This window comes from Corapipo altera, unplaced genomic scaffold (assembly GCF_003945725.1).
Source record: "Corapipo altera isolate COAL_440 unplaced genomic scaffold, ASM394572v1 113, whole genome shotgun sequence".
NCBI classification, from domain to species: domain Eukaryota; kingdom Metazoa; phylum Chordata; class Aves; order Passeriformes; family Pipridae; genus Corapipo; species Corapipo altera.
In genome coordinates, this window is record NW_020884895.1 from 2315211 (window position 1) to 2336716 (window position 21506).

At 41.7% G+C, this 21506-nt stretch overlaps 1 protein-coding gene across 1 annotated transcript in view; it reads left to right on the forward strand.

Annotated features, from left to right (window-relative positions):
* PSMD1 (proteasome 26S subunit, non-ATPase 1) overlaps nt 1–21506 on the forward strand; it is a 71201-nt gene that overhangs the window by 47996 nt on the left and 1699 nt on the right. The window contains exons 18-23 of the mRNA XM_027647257.1: nt 403–519; nt 8970–9072; nt 14207–14376; nt 15990–16082; nt 17082–17174; nt 20040–20186. Of these exons, the coding sequence (XP_027503058.1) occupies nt 403–519; nt 8970–9072; nt 14207–14376; nt 15990–16082; nt 17082–17174; nt 20040–20186 (723 nt within the window). The remainder of the gene's footprint in view (nt 1–402; nt 520–8969; nt 9073–14206; nt 14377–15989; nt 16083–17081; nt 17175–20039; nt 20187–21506) is intronic.

Consider the following 21506-nt stretch of genomic DNA (forward strand, 5'->3'; position numbering starts at 1 on the left):
GCAGAAGAGCATTTTGAACTGTGCTAAAAACCTAGATTTACTATATGGGTGCTCAGAGATAGCCTTACTTGTTGTAGGTTTGAAATGTGTGCTGTCATGTGATGCTAAATGTTACAATTCTAACAACAAAGTGTAAGGCCAAGAATTTGGATTCTAATGTGATGAATGCATTTGTTGCTTATCTTATTCCATCCATCCATCACTTGTTTTTTAGTGTTTGGGTTTCTTTCTTCCTGGTTTTTAGATTAAAATCTAGAGAAATACAGATTTCTGTTTCACTTACCAAGAACAGGCAGAGTATTTTAAAAGTAAATCTGATAGTGTCAATCTGATAACCTTCCACTGCAGTACTAAAAATAAAAATATTAACTTTGTGACTCCTCATTTCTTCATTTGTTTTAGGAAGCAATTAATTTGCTTGAACCAATGACAAACGATCCTGTGAACTACGTGCGTCAGGGAGCTCTCATTGCATCTGCCCTTATCATGATCCAGCAGACTGAGATTACCTGCCCAAAGGTAGGGTGTCAGATCTTACATACCAGCTTATCAGGTGGGAAAATGGTCTTAGGTGCCAAAACTTTGGTGCTTGGCACTGCACGTAAGCACTGGCAAGAGAGTGCACATGCCTTGTAAAGAGCCAGAGCTGGATGTGCAGCAGGAAGCTCCTGCATGGATCAGAGCACGTGCTCTGATGGGGGGAGCCATGCCTGCTGATGGAAACATGCCTGATGGATGACTGCATTTTAACTCTGGACACTGCAAGAGTAAATGCTCTTTCTTAAAAGGTCTCAAAGCATCCTGCAATGATGTGAAAGTGACTGTCTTCCATTAGCGTGCACTGAGGCCTGTATGCTCATGATTTATGTGATCACTGTTATTTAGTAAAGACACTGGTTCTCATGATAGTAAACTTAGTTTTGGATGTAGTCACCCTGCAGGAAAGTCTGGGTTTTTTGTAGTTAGTCTTACACTTTTCAGGTAAAATAATTTCTGCAGTCAGAACTGGCTTAGTGGCTTTATAGCAAATATATTTTTTAATGGAGTTTTCTGCTCAGAAAGCAAAAAGGATTGTGTTAAGCTTTTAAAAGGAGGTTGCCCTGTGAATGTGTGACAGATGATGATATGCAAACATTTGTACAGACTAAAAGTCCACATTAAGAGAAGCTCTAAGGTTCCACGTTTCACCTGCTCTGGTGAGTGCTGAGGCAGAGCAGTAGCTGGTGCTTCACTACTCATCTGTTGTATATGGGTTGCTTTTATTGATGTCATTTTAGAAATTGAACTGTGATAAAAACAGCCATCTTTTTTACTACATTTGAATGAGGAGAAAGAAAAAAAAACTCTTTGTCCAGTGGAAAATTTTACTTGGGAAAGTCCGTGAAGGAAATCTACAAATACAGGTGTTTGGGTATTTCTAAGTCACGGAACATGAAGATTTGCTGGCAGACAGTTTGTTTTTTTAAATTATTACCAAAAAATAAAGGAAAGAAAAAAGTTTTCACTGAGCAGAATCTGGGAACATTGTTTATATTATCAGAATTGTAGTTCGACTGAATAAGCCAAGAAGAGCAGTTCCATTGAATAAACCAGTGGAAAACACTAGACTTCTGTTGGATCCCCTCATGTTCCAAGATACACAGTATCTGTAATGTAAAGTTGAATTATCTCTCTATAAAAAGAAATTAATTGTTGTTTTTATTGTTTCTTCCTCGCTCAGGTGATTGGAATGCCAGGCCTCAGTATAGGAGATCAGGTTTAATTATTCTGTATTCCTCTAATGCTGCACAAATTGTATAGTTCACCTGTGCCTCAGTTTCCCACCTGAAAGAATTAAGGATGATACGTTCATATATGAAAGGGCATTATGAGAACAGATTAATTTTAATTTGCAAAGCACCCGGATCCTCTTGGAGTCGGAATTGCAGACTGCTCTCAGTCAGTCAGACTTTTAAACTGCTATGGGTCACTGGCTGAGTCTGACTGTTGGAGTTTCAGGCTTTTTGAGATGATAGGTGAAAGAACCTGTTTGTCCTAAAGAAAAATGTAAATACAAAAAGGGCTAGGAAAAATACAGATTACTTGAGATGTGTAGTAAGGCAGATCTCTTCCCCCAAAGAGGCCTGGTAACCTTGACTTCTGAGGTACATGATACCTGGGCTTGATAAATGAGTGGTTAAAATAGCTGGACAGCCAATACAGGATGAGATGTATCGTGTAGGGGTCAGTGGCTTGTTTAAAAATGGACAGAGAAACTGAAACAGCTTTATGCCTGGGCCTTGTTTGTGCCAAAATTTGTGTGTTGTTACCTGATATAGATACAGAAGGCAATTCATTGCCCAGTCATAGAAGCACTGCAGGTATTAAAAACCAAACAAAAACAAACCCAAAAATGACAGATTATAAGATAATAAATAATCCCTGAAATATGCTGCCAATTTAGGAACTAAGTACAGAATATACAAATTTTACTTATTTTAAATACACCAAAAGTTAATAACCATTGTAGTTTCTTGCCCAAAAGTAAAAGGAATATTTTGAGGATCATGCTGCCAATTAAGTTATTTATTATCCATGGGAAACTTTTTTGGAGCTCTCTGCCAGTCTGAAAAAAAAAAACTATTTTACTCCAGTGTGAAAGGGTGGAGTTCAGAAAAGGAGCCATTTTTGGATTGCAGGGACATGTTTTGATCCGATTAGATTCCTAAGTGACACTCTGAAGCACTGTGTGCCAAAGGGTCTAACTTGATGGATGTGTGTATTTGCAGTGTTGAAAAACCAGCTGGGAAGAGGAGTGGGATGATTTTCATATCCCAGAAGCTGTACAAGTGGTCTTGATGGGGTTACAGAGAAGATAAATTTTATGTATCACCATCTCACTACTTCTAAATATTTCATGGTGCTTTGCATGTGAGAAATGGTGATTTTAAGAAAGATTGTGAAATATGTTCTGACCAGCTTCCCATCATTACTATTCAGTTTTTTCTGTTCTGAGATTTTATACTTTTTTTTGTAAACTTATGTGTGAGCTTCGAGTTAGAAATACTTTAAATTCTCTGTTGATAATTTGGGGTGAAGACGGTAGCAATCTTCCTTGAATAGATTTAGATATAAATATTATTATTTAGATATTTCCAGATGTAAAATATCATCAGAGTTTTGAGAGCTGAGCATTGCAATGCTGAAATGCTAGGAATAAACAGAGATTTAAGAAGCAAAGTATTTTGTTTTAAAAGAAGCCATTTTTATTGTGAGAGAGAGTAGATGTATGCCTTTGAATCAACTTTGCTGTAACCTTTCCTTTGTGTTCATTCTCCTCTTTGTTGTGCTCACTCTTTGTTTAAATGAATAATTTAAAGAGTTTATATTTAAATAAAGAGTTTAAATAAAGAATTGCCATTATATGGAGGCCCTTTGAACTTGCAAATTGCTTAAGTGCCAAAAGGGGTAGCAGGTGTTGAGTAAAGTTGGTTTGGCCTCTTTTGAGTTGAAACACAATTCCTCCGTATGCAGCCAACATGATTTTTCCTGACCTCTCTTGATACATTTAAGAACCATATTAGTGTAGGATATAAAATATTAACAAGTTTATTTTGTGAAATGGAATCCTGAATTACATATGTGATGAGGTCATTGTAACCGAAATCAATGACAACTTCATTATGTGTTTGTGACCTGCAGGGCAATTAAGACAGCAATTTTGGAAACAAACTGCATGTCTTAACAACTTGAAAAAGTAAATTCAATTCCTGGTTTTGTGGTAGGATAGTCATCTTGGTAAAATGAGAAGATAAAAAACAAGGTCAAGCCTTTTCTGCCATCCTCCTTGAATCATATTGGCCTGTTATCTCTAAGATTTCATGAAGAAACCAGGACCATATTGCTGCTGGGATTTTTTTTTGCCCATTTAGATGAAACACTAGGTCCTTTTGGGGTAAAAGAATGATTTTTGCAATATTCTAGTAGCACCTTCGCAAAACCTTTATGTGAACCTGTTACAGTTAGATGATTCTGCACGTTGTCTGCTCCTTCAAGAAAGCAAGTGTGAGAGAGAATAACTTCAGCTTTTGAAGATAGAACATGCAACAGTTTAAAACCTGTTTTATTAAATTTTATTAATGCTCTTGTTCTTAAGAGCTTCCATTTGCCAAAAGCATTTTGCACATCACCTGCCACTGTTTCCTGTAATTAACTGTTTATAAAGTCTTGTTTTTAACAATCTCATGGGCTTGATGTGCATGAAAGTTGACTGGTAGAGGGAGAAGTGGTAATCAGCCTGATAAATGACAGCTCTTCGTGTTTGTAGCAAATGGTGCTGTATCATTCTTATATCTTAAAGTCTGTGTTGTTTCCTCAGTGTTTCCAAGGTTCTGTGTTTGGTTTCATTTGAACTCAGTGCCATGTCATTTTGGCCAGCAGTAATTATCAGAATGGGGTTGTGTATTGTTAGTAAAGATGAAATGAGTCACTGCCTTCATTTTAGTGTTCCTCCTGGAAGTTGCCCAAATAAATTTCTTGGTAGCATTTCCAAATGCAATAAAATTTTTGAAGTGCTTGAAGATTTCAAGGGAGAAACACAGCTTGTGGGTTTCATAGCATATTAAATAAACTTATGCAGTAGTTTGGGTTGTGCTTGTTGCTGTGCTTTGAAGGAAAAATAGTAGCAGATTAAAGGGCTATGCTAGACAAACTCTGGCAAGTTTTGCTTCAACAGCTTAAGAAGGAACTGTCTGTTGACATCTTGCTCCATTCTGCAGGATTTTGGTGCCCCAGCACTTTTTCCAAAGAGGTGGAGCAGTGGCTCCACATGAGGATAATACCTTTCTGAAGCACTACAGCCAGAACTTCCAAACCAGACTTTCCCCAACAGCAAGGAAGGTTTTCAGCTGGGACCTGATCCAGTCAAAAATCCCATTCCTGTGAAGCATTTGCTTTATAGAAATAGCCTGAACAAGCATGCAGGCATACTGTGCATTTGAGTGTTGAGACAATCCCTTGATCTGGGTTTGCCTGGCCCTTTAGGCTGGGTGGGGTAGTCTTCAACCCTTTCACAGAACAATTTTGCTTCCACTCATGTTTAACTCTGGAAAGCGCATGGTTGCTGAATGCATTTTGCAGGGTTGGCATTCTGCATACCTGTGCATGGCTCACAATGCACAGGTATGCAGAATTTATCTGAACACAGAATGCTTTGATATGGCACTACACGTTTTGTATTTTTGTAAGTAGATGGTATAAGGACTATTTCTTACTGTAGCTGTTCAGTGCTTGTTCACTGAACTCCTGCTCGCAGCTGATCCCCTGCTGTGACCTGTCCCTGTCATCTCAAGATATGGCAACTGATCTGCTCAGGTTTGGCAGCCAGATTTCAGTTCCTTGGTCCCTTGCAGTTGTCTGCGTACTGGTCACCTCACTGCCCTGCACGAGGTCCTAGTGCCAAAGCAGGTGGGTTCCTGGTGGGTTTGTGTGCTCTGGACTAATGTCCATGTGAGTAGGAGCTGTGGAAGGCACAGAGGGAAAGGGTGCTCATAGGAGCAGTGCACCATGACCAGGGAGGTGGATGACTTCCCCAGCTAGCCCTGCCTTGCCTTTCCTGAGTGAGGTATTCCATCCCTCTGTTCTGAGGTGCTGCTCCATCACACTTCAGATGCCAGCGTGAACATCAGCTGTTCTGCTGAACATCTTCTCACTCTACCCAGGGTTTCGCTCTGTGAAGATTTGATTATGGTGTAAATTCTGGATTACAGTCCAACGAATGAGCTTTGTGACATCCTGCTTTTATAAATATTCCAAACCCAGAAGCTGAGCCCAGAGTTGCAGGAATGATGTGCTCTAAACAGAGGCACTGGAATCTACTGCTCAGCTCAGCTCAGGAATAGTTTCACACATTGCTTCTGTGTTTCAGTGTAGTCAGTCCCAAATAACACCTGAAGGCTTTGGATCACCTGGTCTGCATGTGGCTGCCTTTGACACTGCATGAGGCCCCATTCCGGGCTGCAAATGCAAACTAAGATATTTTTCCAGTGTACAGGAGGTCAGGCGAAGGAACCAAACCATTTATATTGAACATGTAAACCTCAGTGTAAACTATTATAAATAAAAATCAGGAGAGCGTGAAAATGCATAAATGGAGTGAAGCAAGAGCAGAGTTTGGTCTGCATATCCAGAATAAATCCTGCATTGTGTGTGAAATATCTCTTTGCCACGCATCTGTCCGTGTGGCTGCCCTGAAAATGTACATTGCTCCTTTTTTTAGTTTTAATAATTTCAAGGAAATTTAAGTCACCTCCTTTTGGGGACAGGAAGTAGTAACTAAAAACTTTTTAATGCAAAAGGGAATTAATGAATAGAGAACTAATATTAGCACACAAATTGTTGGATTTACTTATACTGAAAAATGGAAATAGCTGCTTTTTTCCCCTGCCAGTTCTAATAAATGCATCCTGCCCTACCAGAGAAGTGTTGTTTTGTTCAGCTTCGCTGCTCCTATTTGAAAGTGGCTGGTTACTCTGGAGCTTTAAGGTGGTGAGATTGTCCATTGGTATGAAACAAATAAAGTAATTTTAATGCAGTCATATTTAGCAGGCTATGACTTGCTTGTATGAATATCAGTGTCTTCTGCTGTCACAGAGTGGCTTAAATCTAAGGTTAGATGCCCTCAGCATGGAAGGAGTTGAGGTGACAAGTCGTACAACTGGATTAGTGCCTGAAAGAGTGAAGTCAGGAAAAATGTCAACCAGAGAGTGTCTGTTCCTTTGGGATACCTGTGTTTTAAGTGGTGTGATGAGTTAACCTGCATTGGGAAATGCAGAAAACATGCAGTCTTAATCTGAAGTGTCACCAGGTGTGCAGGGCTGCCAAGCGGCACTGCAGCTCTTGGGTATAATGCTCGTGAGTTGGAGAGGCAGCCTCTGTTTTCTCTCCATCCCAAATTTTGAGCATAATCTCTTAAAAGTCTGGTCTCAGCTTCTTTCTGCCTCTGGTCAAAAATTCACACGTGAAATGTGGTGACATTCATTGCTATCATTACCTCAGCTGCAGGATTACCTCATGGCTCTGATGTGCTTTTACTGGGAATCTGATCTTGTGCCACGCTGAGAAACCCCGGCAGTTTGATTTGTCCCCTCAGACAGTTCTTCATTCACTTTTAATTTTTTTTTTTTTTTTTACCTTGATGAATTTTGGTTTAATAAAATGTTATTCCCAGTGCAGTTCTCATGTCAGACTCAGTTGTATGAATGGATGTTTTTTCACAGGTGTGGAAACTTTCTGTAAAGCGCTTTGAGATTCCCCAGTGCACCCCAAGACAGGCCATGTGTGGTAGGAGGGATGCCTGGACACTGCTCCTGATGCTCTGTGCTGCCCACCCTTGGCACAGCTCTGGAACTCGCAGTGTCCTGCAAGGATGGGGACTGGCAGTTTGCTGGGTGCTGTCCTGAGTGTCACAGTCAGTGTTAAAGCCTCTTTTACAGGTACAATTAGGCACTGGAGCATCAGAGGCTGTGCAAAAGCACCTTCTTAGTGGTGGTGTTGAAGCTTTGGCCTCTTTGCAGCAGACAATGTGTTTCACAGCTGGAAGGAAGGACCTTTCTTCAGGTGTTCATCACTGAGCAAAGGTCACTGGTGTCCCTGGAGAGCACAAGATCTTTGGATGTGAAAAGTGTCTGCAGGTTGTCTGGTATTAGAGTTTTATATTTGGAAATTTTAACTACATTTGCAATACTAGGAACTGGTCAGTCTCTCTCTACTGCCATGAGGTATGAGTTTATCCTCTCCTCTGTGGCTGCAGATGTAGGTAGAGGACTTTGAATGGTGTAACAGAGTGGACCAGTACTGAGGAGAAGCTTGTTCAAGATATCTTGGAAGGGCAGCTTTTGAAAATACCTCCTTTGCTTTTGAGTATGTCAAGTGAAGGCTTAGTACATAAACAGAAAAAAAATGAAAACAAAACATCACATGAGTATCTGGATTAAAATTAATTTAAGGAAGAGGTATAAAAATTCTTCCAGACATGCTGTGAATGGAATGCAGCTTCCCAGGTTTTGTCTGGATTGCAGATTGGGATTTTGAGGTCTGCTTTTTCAGCTATATAAATTATACTTGAGCTATATTGCTACTCCACTATGTATAATAAAAGACAAGTTATTAATTTACAGTAAAACTTTAGACATTGCTGAATGTGATACTGTTCTGTCTCTTCAACCCTTAGTGAACCAGAGACAGATGAAGCTGTTCAAGGCAATGATGATAATATAAGCAAAGCTTTAGCAGTTTCCCTTACTAATGTGCACTTAAGATACTGTGGTGAACATAACCATGGCATAAACTGTTACTTTATTATATATTTTCATTAATGATTTTCACTTAAAAGGTAGGAGTGCAGCAGCAAATTGCTGATGATGCATCATAGGGGCATTATCGATACAGAAATATTGTAAAGGAAAAATTGAATAAGTTTGAGGTTTTCAGCAGTAGGAATTGGAGGAAATTTATTCAAGTGCAGTGTCACTCACCTAAGAACATACAGTAGTTCTTGCTACAAACTCATCGGTTGGTCTTTTATTCCAGTGTCACTTCAGGGATTCTCAGGGTCTTCCTGTAAGGCCTGCAGAATGTGGTTTGGAAATGAATGTCCATTCTGACTGTTTTAAAATCACTGTATGGGTGTCTTCAAGTGGGGAAAATCTCCGTCATTAATTATTAGTGGGATGACTTGTAATACCAGTGACTAAAGCTGTTGAAAACGTAAATGTCATCGTAGGATGCAGAAATCCAGGATTTCTGGGGAAAATCTCTGTCATTAATTATTAGTGGAATGACTGGTAATACCAGTGACTAAAGCTATTGAAAACATAAATGTCGTCGTAGGATGCAGAAATGCAGGATGCTTCCATTAAAGACGGAATATTTGACTTATGCAGTCAGTTTTATAATCTCTCTTTTTTTTCCTTTTTATCATTTTTATCCAGGTCAGCCAGTTCAGACAGCTCTATTCCAAAGTGATCAATGATAAGCATGATGATGTTATGGCAAAGTTTGGAGCAATCCTGGCACAAGGCATTTTGGATGCAGGTAATTCCCCAAACATTTAAAGCTGTCAACATTTCTTAAACTTGTTTAGCTGCAATCGCTGTAATAGCAAATTTCATTTGGGAGATGAGGTGTTGGGTTTATGCCTGTCATGTAATAGTAGCAAGAAATCTCAAATTTCAAGTTATTTCAGCTAACTGAAGAAATAAACTCTGTTTTGTAGTTTCTGTCAGGAGAGACTCAGCCCAGTCATTGGGGCAGAATTCATGTCCAGAAGTCTGGAAAAATACAGTATTTTTTGTCTAAGTCTGTTTTGTCACCCTGTATGTTAATTTATTATAGCATGATAGATCGCTTCTTTATTTTTCTAATTAAGCACCTACTCCAGAAATTTGGAAATCATGTGGTATCCAGCCCTCGTATTTTTCTTTTTCTGTTAAATTTTACATAACCAGTTTAAAATATATATAAAAGTTTTTTATGTGTATGTTTTTAATAACTAAGTTTTGCTACTTTCACAAATCTAAAGAGGTGTTGTACAAAGGAAGCACAGTTAACTGCGTCAGTGTTACGTCAGAAGACCCAGTTATTTCACAGCATCCTACTACCTTCTTCTAGCGAAGGAAACATAATTTTCTAGTGAAGGAAACATCATTTTCTAGCGAAGAAAACATTATGTTAATGACTAAATGGTGAGTCAGGAATAGGATTCTCTAAAGGCATCAGCATTTCACAAGAGCTGAGTTGCAGGGCCAATTAAGGAAGGTTTCTGTAAGGAACAAGGACAGGCAATTTTTTGAATGTTTCCTTCTGATGGAGTTAAGACTTGTACAGTGCTGTGTCTGTCAACAGCACCCCTTTTCCAGGTTTCCAAGTGCAGTTTCTCCCACCTGGTCCCTTGTGCTGTGGCCTTCTCTTGCCTCCTTATCCCCTGTGATAGGCAGAAACAAGCTGGTTTTTCCTGTACTCTGAGATCAGGGTTAGTACTGAAGTCACATAACCAAGGGAATCTTAGAATTTGTCTCTGGTGTGGCTTGGGCACAGCAACCTGTGGTGTGTGTATGAAATTGCTGCATCTCCAGGCTGGGTGGTGGTGGGAGAAAGACTTAGGGCTGCCTGCACCTGTCTGCATGGAAGCATGGTTAAAAGGTGTTCCTGGTGGGCATGTGGCAGTCAGGCCTAGTCATCACGGGTGACTAGGGCTGCTCAGGGAGGAAAGTAATAGGAAACACCTTCTTGATCTTTTTTGCCTCCTGAGTACCCCTCCTGGAGCTCAGACTGAGCAACATTCTTGGCACAACACTGTTAGAATAATTTTGGTCATTCCCATACTCATAGTCTGTTGCTGGGAAGCCAGAGCCCAGCTGGCTCTGAGATTTTTCTCTCAGCAGTACAGACCTGCTTTGAATTCTGACCTCTAAGAATTCATAAAATCATAAAAATGCAACTAAAATCTGATTTGCTTCCTGTGGCATTCATGTATTGTATAATGACTTGGAAACCAGAAACATCCAATTCTGATAAACTACATGTGAATTTATGCCAACTTTACCCTCTTTATTTCTTGCTGAGTGGCTGGGGGAAGGCTGTAAACTCCCTTTCTTAACCTATTGCCACTTTCATTAGAGCCTCCTGAAAGAACAAATTCTTTTTATCTTTCCCATAGAACTGCAAGTGCTTATCTGGAACAATGAGTTATAGAATTTAATTATCACTGCCAGGAAGAAAAGGTTCTTTGTGTTATCTGCCATAGTTGGGGCAATTGAGTTTAGGGTTTTTGTTGGGTCTTTTTTTGTGAGGGGAGGAGAAAAGCGTAATTCTCTTCCAACAGCGGGCTTTGATTAGAAGTGCAAGAGATTTCCAGTGCATAACTGGGAAATGATGCACTGGAGGTGGGATTTTTGCTCTGACAATGAGGCAGCCATTAGACTGGTGGTTTAATGGAAGGAGCAGGGTACCTTGGAAACACTGAAGTGGAAATGAAGAATTTGGCAATTGTCTAATTGATAGGCCACAGCAGCTGCATTTTTACTTTAATAAAATAAGAAAAAATAGACGCTTTAACTTAGAGTTTGTTTTTTTTTTTTCCCCAAAACCCTCTGAACTTTTATAATGCTCCCTTCATGCTACGAACATGTTCTCTTGTTCCAGGCTTTCTGTTCTTTGCAAAATCATTATACTTTGTATTCTAGAGTGTGAGCTATAAAGGGGATGTACTGATCTAATCAGATGTCGGCATTTTACTTGCTTGAAAACTATTTTACCTCCTGGACTCTTGGCATCTTTGGTTTTTAATGCCACATTTCTCAGTCAGTGAGAAGAATGAAGGAGCAGCAGTCCTGTGTGGAAAAAACCAGTCCTCTCCTATTAGAAAAACCCTTTTCTTAATATTTAGGGAAGGTTTGAGTGATCAATACAGTGGCTTGAGGACAGAAAGCAGCACTGGGCAGTACAGACTGAAGACAAAAAAGCTGTTGACAGCCTGATGGTGAATGTAATGGATTCCCCACAGTTTGGAGATATTTTTAATTAGTGATGAAAAAGAAAGTGTTGCTTATCTCTTCATTGCCATCTCTTCAAAGAATCATTTCACATGATGTTTTCTATTTTAGATGTTGAAGACTTTAGTACAAAAAATAAACATGCAGTCTGCTCTCCCATGTCTTGAATTCGGTGTTACTGTTTCCCGACTTTCTCCTGCCTGTCCCTGTTCATGAACTCTCCATGTAAAGTTGGGACTAACTCTGTGGTAGTTAAGAAAAAAGACATTATCCTGTGCTCATGTTTTTGTCCATTATATTAGAGCTACTTTGTGTTTCAGTGCCCATATGAATCAGGTCACTGGCACATGCTGAAATCAACTCTGCTGGGCTTTTGATGGTTTGTCCTGTGAGATTTTGACATTCCAGTGCTGCTGTTCCCAGTCCAGGTTGTCTTCACTCATTACATAGATGAAGTGGATTATAAGGCTTTGCTGACAGAGAAAGAAACAGTATGATGCTGCTTGAAAATGGGATGCTGCCTAGGCCAGGGTTGGAAACTAGTTTCAAAGTCTACAAAGCATCTTTATTTAATGACTGTTTTGCTGGTGTGTTGTCCTGGGCTACACTGCCCTAGTATGAGCAAGTGCCACCATGACTATATAGAGTGAGTTCACCAAAGTATATAAACCACCAGTGTCTGTTTGCTGCACTCCCCCTCTGGTTAACTGACATTCAGCTTGGGCCAGCAAACCCTCAGAGCCTTCAGAACAGCCACTTGAATTCCAGCAAACCTTGCCACAGTGGCAGTGTGAATTCTGGGAGATGGACCTTACAGTCCTACCCCGGGATCCCTGAATTTTTTTCTTTTGTGTTTTTTGAAAATTGACATCATGTCACAGCTTTCATTCAGCTGAATGTCTGGAACATGTTCCCTTCCAGGCTGTCAGGGCTGCTGTTTAATCATGAAGATAAATCACAATTGTGCAGTATTTTGTCTCCCCACCTTTCCTGCTCCCTGCAAAACTCCAGGAATGAGGGTGGGCTGTTTGTGGGTGTAAGACAGCAGAAAGAAGTAGCATGACAGCATCTTTTGAATATGAAATCTGTTACTCATTCAGGAAATTCCAGAGATTGGATAAAGGTTAGAATTCTGAAGATTAAAGTGCAAAAGTTTGATAAAGTCCAGTTAAGCTTCTTGTGCAACGTTCTCTGGGCTGCTTGATCCAGAATATCTGCAGGTATTCAGGGCCTGGCCTGTGTACAGTGATGCAGTAAAGAAAAGTTCAATGTGAAGATGGCGGAGAAGACCAGAAATTCGAGCGTGCAGTGCTTGATATGTTTAAGGGTAGCACAAGACCTCGGGCAGTCCTTCCATGGTTCTGTGGCAAATTCAGGTGAAAGGACAAGAGATTGGTGTCAGAGAAAATAATACGAAGCAGAGCAGACCCAGCAGTAGTAAAAGACCATGTAATTGTCTTTCTCCAAAGAGGCAACAGGAAGCTCTTGTGTCAAACAGCAGGAGATCTATTGCTGAGCAAGGAGATAGGATGTATGCAGAGCATCCTACAGTAGGGCATCAAAATCCTCCATCTTCCAGTGCTTCTCCTGGGACTAACACTGACAGATACTCAAGATGAGATTACTGCTTCAGTCAGGGCTTTCATTAGTTTTGGCAGCAAAAAAATAATTTTGTTTTTCTTTAAAACTCAGGCAGTTCCATTGCTGCCTGGCCCTACTGAGGTGGCTGTTTGTGTGAGACAGGAGAATGCTACTACAGTTTGGGATTTTCAGCTACAAAGTGCCCTGAGTTTGCGATGAGTGGGTGTTTGTATTTTAACAAAGTTAACCTCCCTGCACCTGGTCTTGTCAGCGGTAATGGACTTGCCTGGTGCCCTCTTCAACTCAATTCCCTGTATTCATCAGAGGACAGAAGATCAGATTAACACTTTCTCACTCTGTCTGCAAGCCCAATCTTTCAATTTGGTTTCTAGCTGGATGTTTCTGCACTACATCAACATATGGAGTTGTTTTGGTCTCTGATTTGCAAGTACAAATCTAAGACTTGGTTGTCTGGCAGAGATGTAATTTTGCTGCAAAGACTGCAGGAGCTTGTCTCTGTGCAGCTTAGATTGATAACCTCTAGAAGCAACTTCTGAAGTTGCTGCTGTTTACATTTTTTTCTACTGAGATGGTGTAGGATAAAAACCTAGGCATATTTCTTCTGAATAACTGATAGTTCAAAGAAGCAGCCACAGAAAGAAAAGTTTCTATGTGCACTGCTTTATATGCAGTGTCCTCCTTGTGAGCATTGCCTTGGGGATCATCTGCATGCTGTGTTTTAGAACTACATATGGCAAAGGTTTGCCTTTTTCTCCCCCTCTCTTTGCCTTCTGCATTGTACTTCTGTTTAACCTGTATCCTGGCAAAATGAGTGTGGAAGGGCTATATTCACTGATGGTATTTGGGTACTGTAGAGCAGTTTGGTCCTTACACTGCACATCTGTTTTACTGAGTAAGCTGAGCTCGCAGTAAGGGAGGGAGGTGTGTTCCAGGGGAGAAAACTGGCAGTGTTGTGGCCTGGATTATGCTGTGCAGCCCCTTCACAGCAGCTGCTTGAGATGCATTGCTCAGGTGTCTCTGTGGAGTACCCAGGAGTGCATTCATTAACTTCCTCCATTTATGATTCCTTACAGGGGGCCATAATGTAACTATTTCACTGCAGTCGAGGACAGGACATACTCACATGCCTTCTGTGGTGGGGGTTCTGGTCTTCACCCAGTTTTGGTTCTGGTTTCCCCTGTCGCACTTCTTGTCACTGGCTTTCACCCCGACATGTGTCATTGGCCTTAACAAGGATCTTAAGGTACGTAACGAGCAGTGATAGCTACTTGGAAGGCTTGAATGGTCTGCAAGGCTTGTGCATGGATTTATTGGTTTTCTTTGCCTGAAAAGGTTCTAACTGGAAGAAATCTGAAAAGCAGGCTTAAATTGCGGAGCTGGTGGTGGAAATAGGGACAAGAAAAATGTGGAAAGCAGACTTGGAACACTTTACTTCAAAATAACTTAAAAAGAAAGGAACTTTATTGAGTACATGTGGGGAGAGACCGCCCCATTATAACTCCTGAAGGTCAGGGTTATTTTTAAAAAAAGTGTGTTGCCCCCCTGGCCTCCCAAATATATGATGTGATGTTCTCCCCTAGGAAAGCTAGCAGTGGGAAAAGAGGATTTGTTTGGATTCCTTGGGGAGTAAACATTAAACTGAGCAGTCAGTACTGCGCTTTACTTATGCATTTGTTCTTCCAGCTGATCAGCTGTGGTATGGCCCCTGTAAGCTGTGTACCATGCTGGGTCTCCTGTGCTGGAGAACTGAGGTCATAACTTCCACAAAAAGCTTCTGGATGTGGCACTGCAGGGGTGTACAGATCCCTCCCATCATTGCCACAGCCTTATTCTGGGATGCCCAGAGCATGCATAGGGCTGGCTGCTCCCAGAGTCCCTCTTGGCCTCAGCCAGCTGGCTGGATTGCAGCCCCTGGACCAAAGCCTTAGGGCTCTAAGTTGCTTTTCTTCACCTGTCTCGGACTGAGCATCAAGTCCATGGACACACAGCACAGAATTCTCACTCTGTTTGAAGACAGAGGTTTGCATTAATTATTTTTTTCTCCTCTGCCCTGAAAACTTTACAGGGGTTGCATTGCTGTTTGTCTCTGTGCCTTCCCAGTGGTGATTGGCTCAGCACCTTTTTGCCTGCTTGGCTGTACTGCCATTTTGACTCCTTCTCCTCATCCCTTAGTTCCCAGGCAGCACACCAAAGCTAGCTACGAGCTGGCTGTATGTTATAGGCTGCACCACACCCACCTTGCATCCTCAGAGCAGTCCTGGTTCTATTGTTGCTCCATGATATGTCATGAGAGACGAGAGTTGAGATACTGCAAAAATTAAATCAGTTTAAGAATTTGGATTGGCTGTCAAAAGATGCTTTCTGCCCCTGCTTCAGTAGCCAAGAGTAAGAAAATATGTGACACTGGTAGCTCACCCCTAAATGTGCTTTGGCAGGAGGGGAATGTCAGGCAGTGCTTGGTTTGCCCTTGCGTGCACTGACAGAGCAGATCTTCACTTAAATCTTAAACCAATTTTGTGTTAATACACACAGACCCAGCAACAACATCAAAACCACAAAACCTTCGAAACAATGAAAACAAAGCATGGTGTGAATAGTGTGGAGGGTATGGAGAGGGCTAGGAGAGCTTGCCAGAGTCGAATTATAGAATAATTAAATAACATTGTTCTAGTTGAACTGTTGCCACTGATAACAGTTTCTCAGCTTCCGGAGGGGGAAAAGGGGAAGCTTGTATTCTTTAGAGAATCTGTGTTTGTCTCTGCTGGAAGGAAGATGAAGCTAAAGTAATTATTCTGCTGTGGATTTTTTTTCCCTGTCTTCCTCGCTTCTAACATGTTTTTAAACTCTTTGTCTTAGATGCCAAAAGTCCAGTACAAGTCCAACTGTAAGCCGTCCACATTTGCCTACCCCCCACCTCTTGAGGTACCAAAGGAAAAGGAGAAAGAAAAGGTATTTGGGCTGCTGGCTTTCTGTGTTGCAAAGACTAACCCCTTCTCCCTCCTAGTATAAACATTGACTTTGGTGGTACTAACAGGGAATCTAAAGAGCAGAGGAAAAATTGGCAGGCGCTGTAGTCTCTGAAAGAGAATTCTAGGTAATTTTTCCTGCTGTGCCTGGGACTGTTGCTGATTGTGGCATACAAATGCTGTGCTACTGATTTGCTGGACCCTCCCTTTTCTGAAGTGGTCAAGCCAGAAGCATTGATTAAAAAAACTGCTTTCCGTGCCCTACTGACTTGTATGTGTGTGTCAGTGTTGTGCAGCATCTGGCACAGCAGGGCCCTTGTCTGTGACTTGGGCTCCAAAGTGCTGCTGCAGTACAGCTGTTGAGAATATGGGGTGGGACACTTCTCAAATAGTCTGATATCAAAGGGGTGGTGGGCCCATGTGCTAGAATAATAGCTGTCAGGTCCATGGACTGCAAAAAGGTTAAGTGTGGAACTGAGAATATCGAGGAAGAGATGAAACCTGTGGGATGACAAGCGGGACAATAGTGGAACCAATTTGTCTGCTGGCGCAGGATGGTAAAAGCTGTTGAACAAACCACGGCAGCAGGCAGAGCAGCCCTTAGGGAGCAATGGCAGCAATGGAGACCTCAGGCATGTCATGCTGATGAATGACATGGTGTGAAAACTGTAAAACATTTTAGCAGAATTGAATGCTGGGCAGGACAGATTTCCAAGCCACCAAAGAACCCAGAAACTAAGTCTGTTGAAAGGCAAAGCTCACTGGTCACAGCTGCTTTCTTGCCTTTCTCTTTTGGCTCTTCCCTGGTCAAAAGGTAACATGTGCCAAGAGCCCACATTTAGCCTCGCTAGCAACATGACAAACACTGTTGCTCCTTGTCCCTCTCAGAAAGCTACTGCCATTTGTTCCCCAGCCTGGGGAGCTGAAGCTCAGTGTACAGTGCTGTGGTCACACTGAATGCCTCCTCTGTTGCCATATCCAGGTTTCCACTGCTGTGCTGTCCATCACTGCAAAAGCCAAGAAGAAGGAAAAGGAAAAGGAGAAAGAGAAGAAGGAAGAGGAAAAGATGGAAGTGGTGGGTGGAAACATTGAAACTTAAATGTCTTCTTCCCCCCCCTGTAAACGTGGAAGGTGTGTCATGAAAGCTGACACCCTCATCACTGGCACCCCATCACCTGTGCTAGTTCTGAGCAAAGCACTGACACACACTGCAGTGTTCTGCAGACACTGGTCAGCACCTTTACTCTGTGTATGTGTGTGTGTGTGCACTGTTAAAAGCAAGAGGTGCTATTGTTTGTGAATCCATTATTTCTGAGAAATAAATCTTCCTCAGTATTAAGTAACTGACTTCCTTAAAGGCAGAAGCTTGTTTTGACAAATTTATGTGCCTTTAACGGCATGAACCTTATGAGTATTATTTCATTCCCTACTGTTTCTAGACCCAGGGGAATTTTATCTCTTATCTGTGTACTTTTCTTATTAATGTAGAATAGTCTTAGTAATTTCATGCCCTTGGTAGCTCTGACCTTTTAGAAAGAGGTCAGTGTTGCAACAGTTGCTTGTTGGTGTCTAATTCAGTTGAGAACACTGAAGAGTTTAAGCTTTCTGGGTTTCTACATGCTTAACCTATTATTCTGAAATGTTCAGCTTTTTGGCAGCACTCTCTTATGTGCTTTGCCCATCTATCAAAATGCCAAACATTTATCCACACACAGCTCAGAACCAGATGAGGTTTGAGTATAGGATCCATATGTTGCTCAGTAGTTATGGTGATTCCTTTAGTCCTCTGATGAGTTCTTTCAGCTCATAGACCTGACACTGGAACTTGTCATTCTCGTCTGCGAGTAATGTGTCATCCTGGGCAAGCCGAATAATGGACAAATTAATGTGTGGTGGTTGCTGTAGTTTGGAAAACATGTGGCAGCTAAAATTCTTGCTGTACTGACAAAAGACCCTTTCTTTTGTGTTCTGGTAACAGATGCAAATATTCCAGGAACAACTATAAGCTGAAAATGCATTATAGACTCATAGATTTGTTTAGGTTGGAAAGACCTCTAAGATCATCGAGTCTGTTACCCCAGCAATGCCAAGCTCACCACTAAACCATGTCCCCAAGTGCCACATCTGCATCTTTTAAATACCTCCAGGGACGGTGACTTTACCACTCCACCAGGCAGCCTGTTCAAGTGCTTGACAACCTTTTTGGTGAAGAAGTTTTTTCCAATATCCAATCCAGTCCTCCCCTGGCACAACTTGAGGCCATTTCCTCTTGTCCAGATCCTTCTGCAGAGCCTTTCTACCCTCCAGCACATGGACACGCCCACTTAACTTGGTGTCACCTGCAAACTTGTTGGGGATGCGCTTGATCCCCTCATCCAGATAATTGATAAAGATATTAAACAGGACTGGCCCCAGTACTGAGCCCTGGGGAACACCAGTGTGACCAGCTGACAACTGGATGTAGCTCCCTTCCCCAGCACTCTCTGGGCCCAGCCATGCAGCCAGTTTTCTCCCCAGTGAACATTGCACCTGGCCAAGCCATGAGCAGACAGTTTTTCATGGAGAATGCTGTGGGAAACCTTTACTAAAGCTGACAAGCTCAGTACAAATCTTTCTGATTCCACTTTAACGTTTGCGTGAGAAAAGCAGCATGGTCATAGAATTTTTGGCCTCTTTAGCTTAAGAAAACTCAATCATGTGGCATAAGAACAAAGGTGTATGTGTAAAATAACCTTCCTAGACCTACATAAATGTGACCATGTTGTAGGCACCAAACCCTATTCAGTTGGCCCAGGAAATTAATCATCTCATGCGTGCAAGGTAGAATCTCTGGGTTTTTTGCTCCTTTATCAAGTTTCCTTGTCACCAAACATTATCTTTTCTTTGAATTATTCTTAGAATTCTATGTACTAAGTAAAACGTGCTGCACAAATATATGTTTCTTCTAAAATTTCTACAACCTACAGTTAAGTGCAGGTGTGGAGAGGAAGTAATATATTAGAAGGGATTCACATATTGTGTCTGTGTACGTGTCCAGATGTGTGAAAAACTTTCTTGGCTGAATCAAGTGGAAAAATAAGGATAGTAAAAAGGGAGCTTGCTGCCACCTGCTGTGTTTGAATGTTTTGCCATTGTCCTAATGTTTTAGAGGTATCATTGCTTTCCTGTTTTTCTCTTATACCTGTTATATGACTAGTAATCCATAGCTTCCAGGGGATCTGCACAGCAACGAGCAGCCACCGTGCCCAAGAAAGTCCTGTCTGCTGTTATAGGGCATGCCATGCATTCAGTGATGTTTCTGATCATTCCCTATTGGTTGTTCCCATCTTTTCTGTGGTCTTTTTTGTTTGCAACACAGATGTTCCTGAGCAAGAGGGAAAACATGACCCATGTTCTTAAGTATGTAAAGGATGCTGGTTTTTTTCCTTCTGAGCTTTTGCCTCTAGCTGCTGAGTCATTGGTAAAGGAGGGCTGCACTGCAGTTCCCTAGGGAGTCACTGAGGTCAAGTCATTTTGGGTGAGCTGCTATGAAATGAGAGTGACAGCTCTATAGCTGGGAAAATACAAGGGTAGCTTTGGCAATTTTTATGTGCCCAGTAATGATATGAAGGACTCTTCAGTTATGACAGAAAGTGGTGAGTGAGTGTACAGAAAAAGTCTGAGAAAAGGAAGGCAGTGGTAAACAGTTCCTCTGCCAACCTCTCGCTGACCTTGCTTTTGTCTGCAGCTGGGAGTGAAGCATTGCCTTGTTGAGAGCACTTAGACCCACTCTAGCATTGCCTGTGCTAGCGTATAATAAGTGTTAGTATGTTACTCAGCAGAAGAATGGTTTCTCACCACACTCTGGAATAGCTGCCTGGTTGTTCCTTACCCTCCTGAGATATGAAAGGGTTAGAGGTTACTGCCAAAATCATGCTGATGTTCTCCTCCCCTTCCCCAGGATGAGACTGAAAAGAAGGATGAAAAAGAAAAGAAAAAAGAGCCTGAACCTAACTTCCAGCTTTTGGACAACCCAGCCAGAGTCATGCCTGCTCAGCTCAAAGTTCTCACTATGACAGAGAGCTGCCGGTATCAGCCTTTCAAACCAGTAAGTGTCACCTTCCCAGTCCGTGTGTTTGACAGAGCATTCCCAGTGCTGGACTTGTGCATAAGGACCCAGAGGTTCTCAGTGTACAGGAGAACACCACTCACAGCTGGTTAGCACTGGAATGTGTTGCAGAGATTTGCAGCTTTGCTGTTGCCATTTGCTTTTTAATGTCCCTCTCTCCAAATGATCACGTGCAGTTCTAGCTGAGGGAAGGTCAGAGCAGCTGCAAACCTTTTCACCATGCTAGTGCTGCTTTATTTTTCTTTCGTCTTGTCAAATGCTGCAACGTGGAAACCAGTCAACATGGAAACTCTGTGTATTAATGACATTGCTGGGAACATAAAGACTGAGCCGTGATCTTTACAATTAGATTGAGAAGTTGTACAGGTTCATTATCAAAGCAGTGAAATATATTAGGACTTGTGCTGGAGCTTTATTATCCTGCAGTGTGATTTATACCTAAATGGAGGGTTGTTTTCATTGAACAGATTTCCTATTCAGTTACATCTGGCCTTAGAGAAGTGCCTTCAGCTCATGTTAACATAGAGAAGAGAGAGCATGTGATTGTCAGATGGAGAATGAAAAAGGTCTTTTAGCACTAAGCCCAAGGGGTAACTAACTTTTCTGTGAGATGCTCAGATACATTGCAAAGCTGATAAGCTCGCTCATGAACTCTAAATCTCCTCAGTCAAATTCTTCTGCCCTTTATTTTTGTTCAAGAAATAACACCCACCCTTGACTTAGCCCTTTTGCAGGATTATGCATGGGGAAATGGTGTTCCGAAGAAGTAATATTTTTTCCCAGGAAACAGTGATATTTTTAATAAATTGATTTCCTGGAATTCCATCAGCACATTGGAATTCTCTGTGCACCATCCCCTTCCGAAATGTCTCCTTTAGGAAAGCTGTGGAGGGGTTTTTTAGTCTCTACCCTTTAAAATGTGGAGGTGACCCAATTGCTGTTTGGATTGGAAGGATCTGCTCTGCATTCCAGTAAGTGTCCACTCACTGAAATGTGGACGTACACAGTTGTTTGCTTCAGTTTCAAAAGAAGCAGAGTCCTCGGTGGGGGAGTGCAGTTAAAGTCCCATAAACAGGTTTTGAAGAGAACAGAACAGTGCAGTTTTTGCTGGGATTAGGGTGTGTAACCAAAGAGGCTCTTGGAATGGAGCTGTTCTGGACCTTTGCTCTGCTTTGGGGAATGCCAGAGTAAAAGACCTCTTTGAAATGCTGTTTATGGCTTGTGTGGCCAAAGCCCTGATCCCAGCCAGGCGTGACACAGCACTGCCTTTTCGCACCTTGTGTTCCAGTCCTGGAGGCA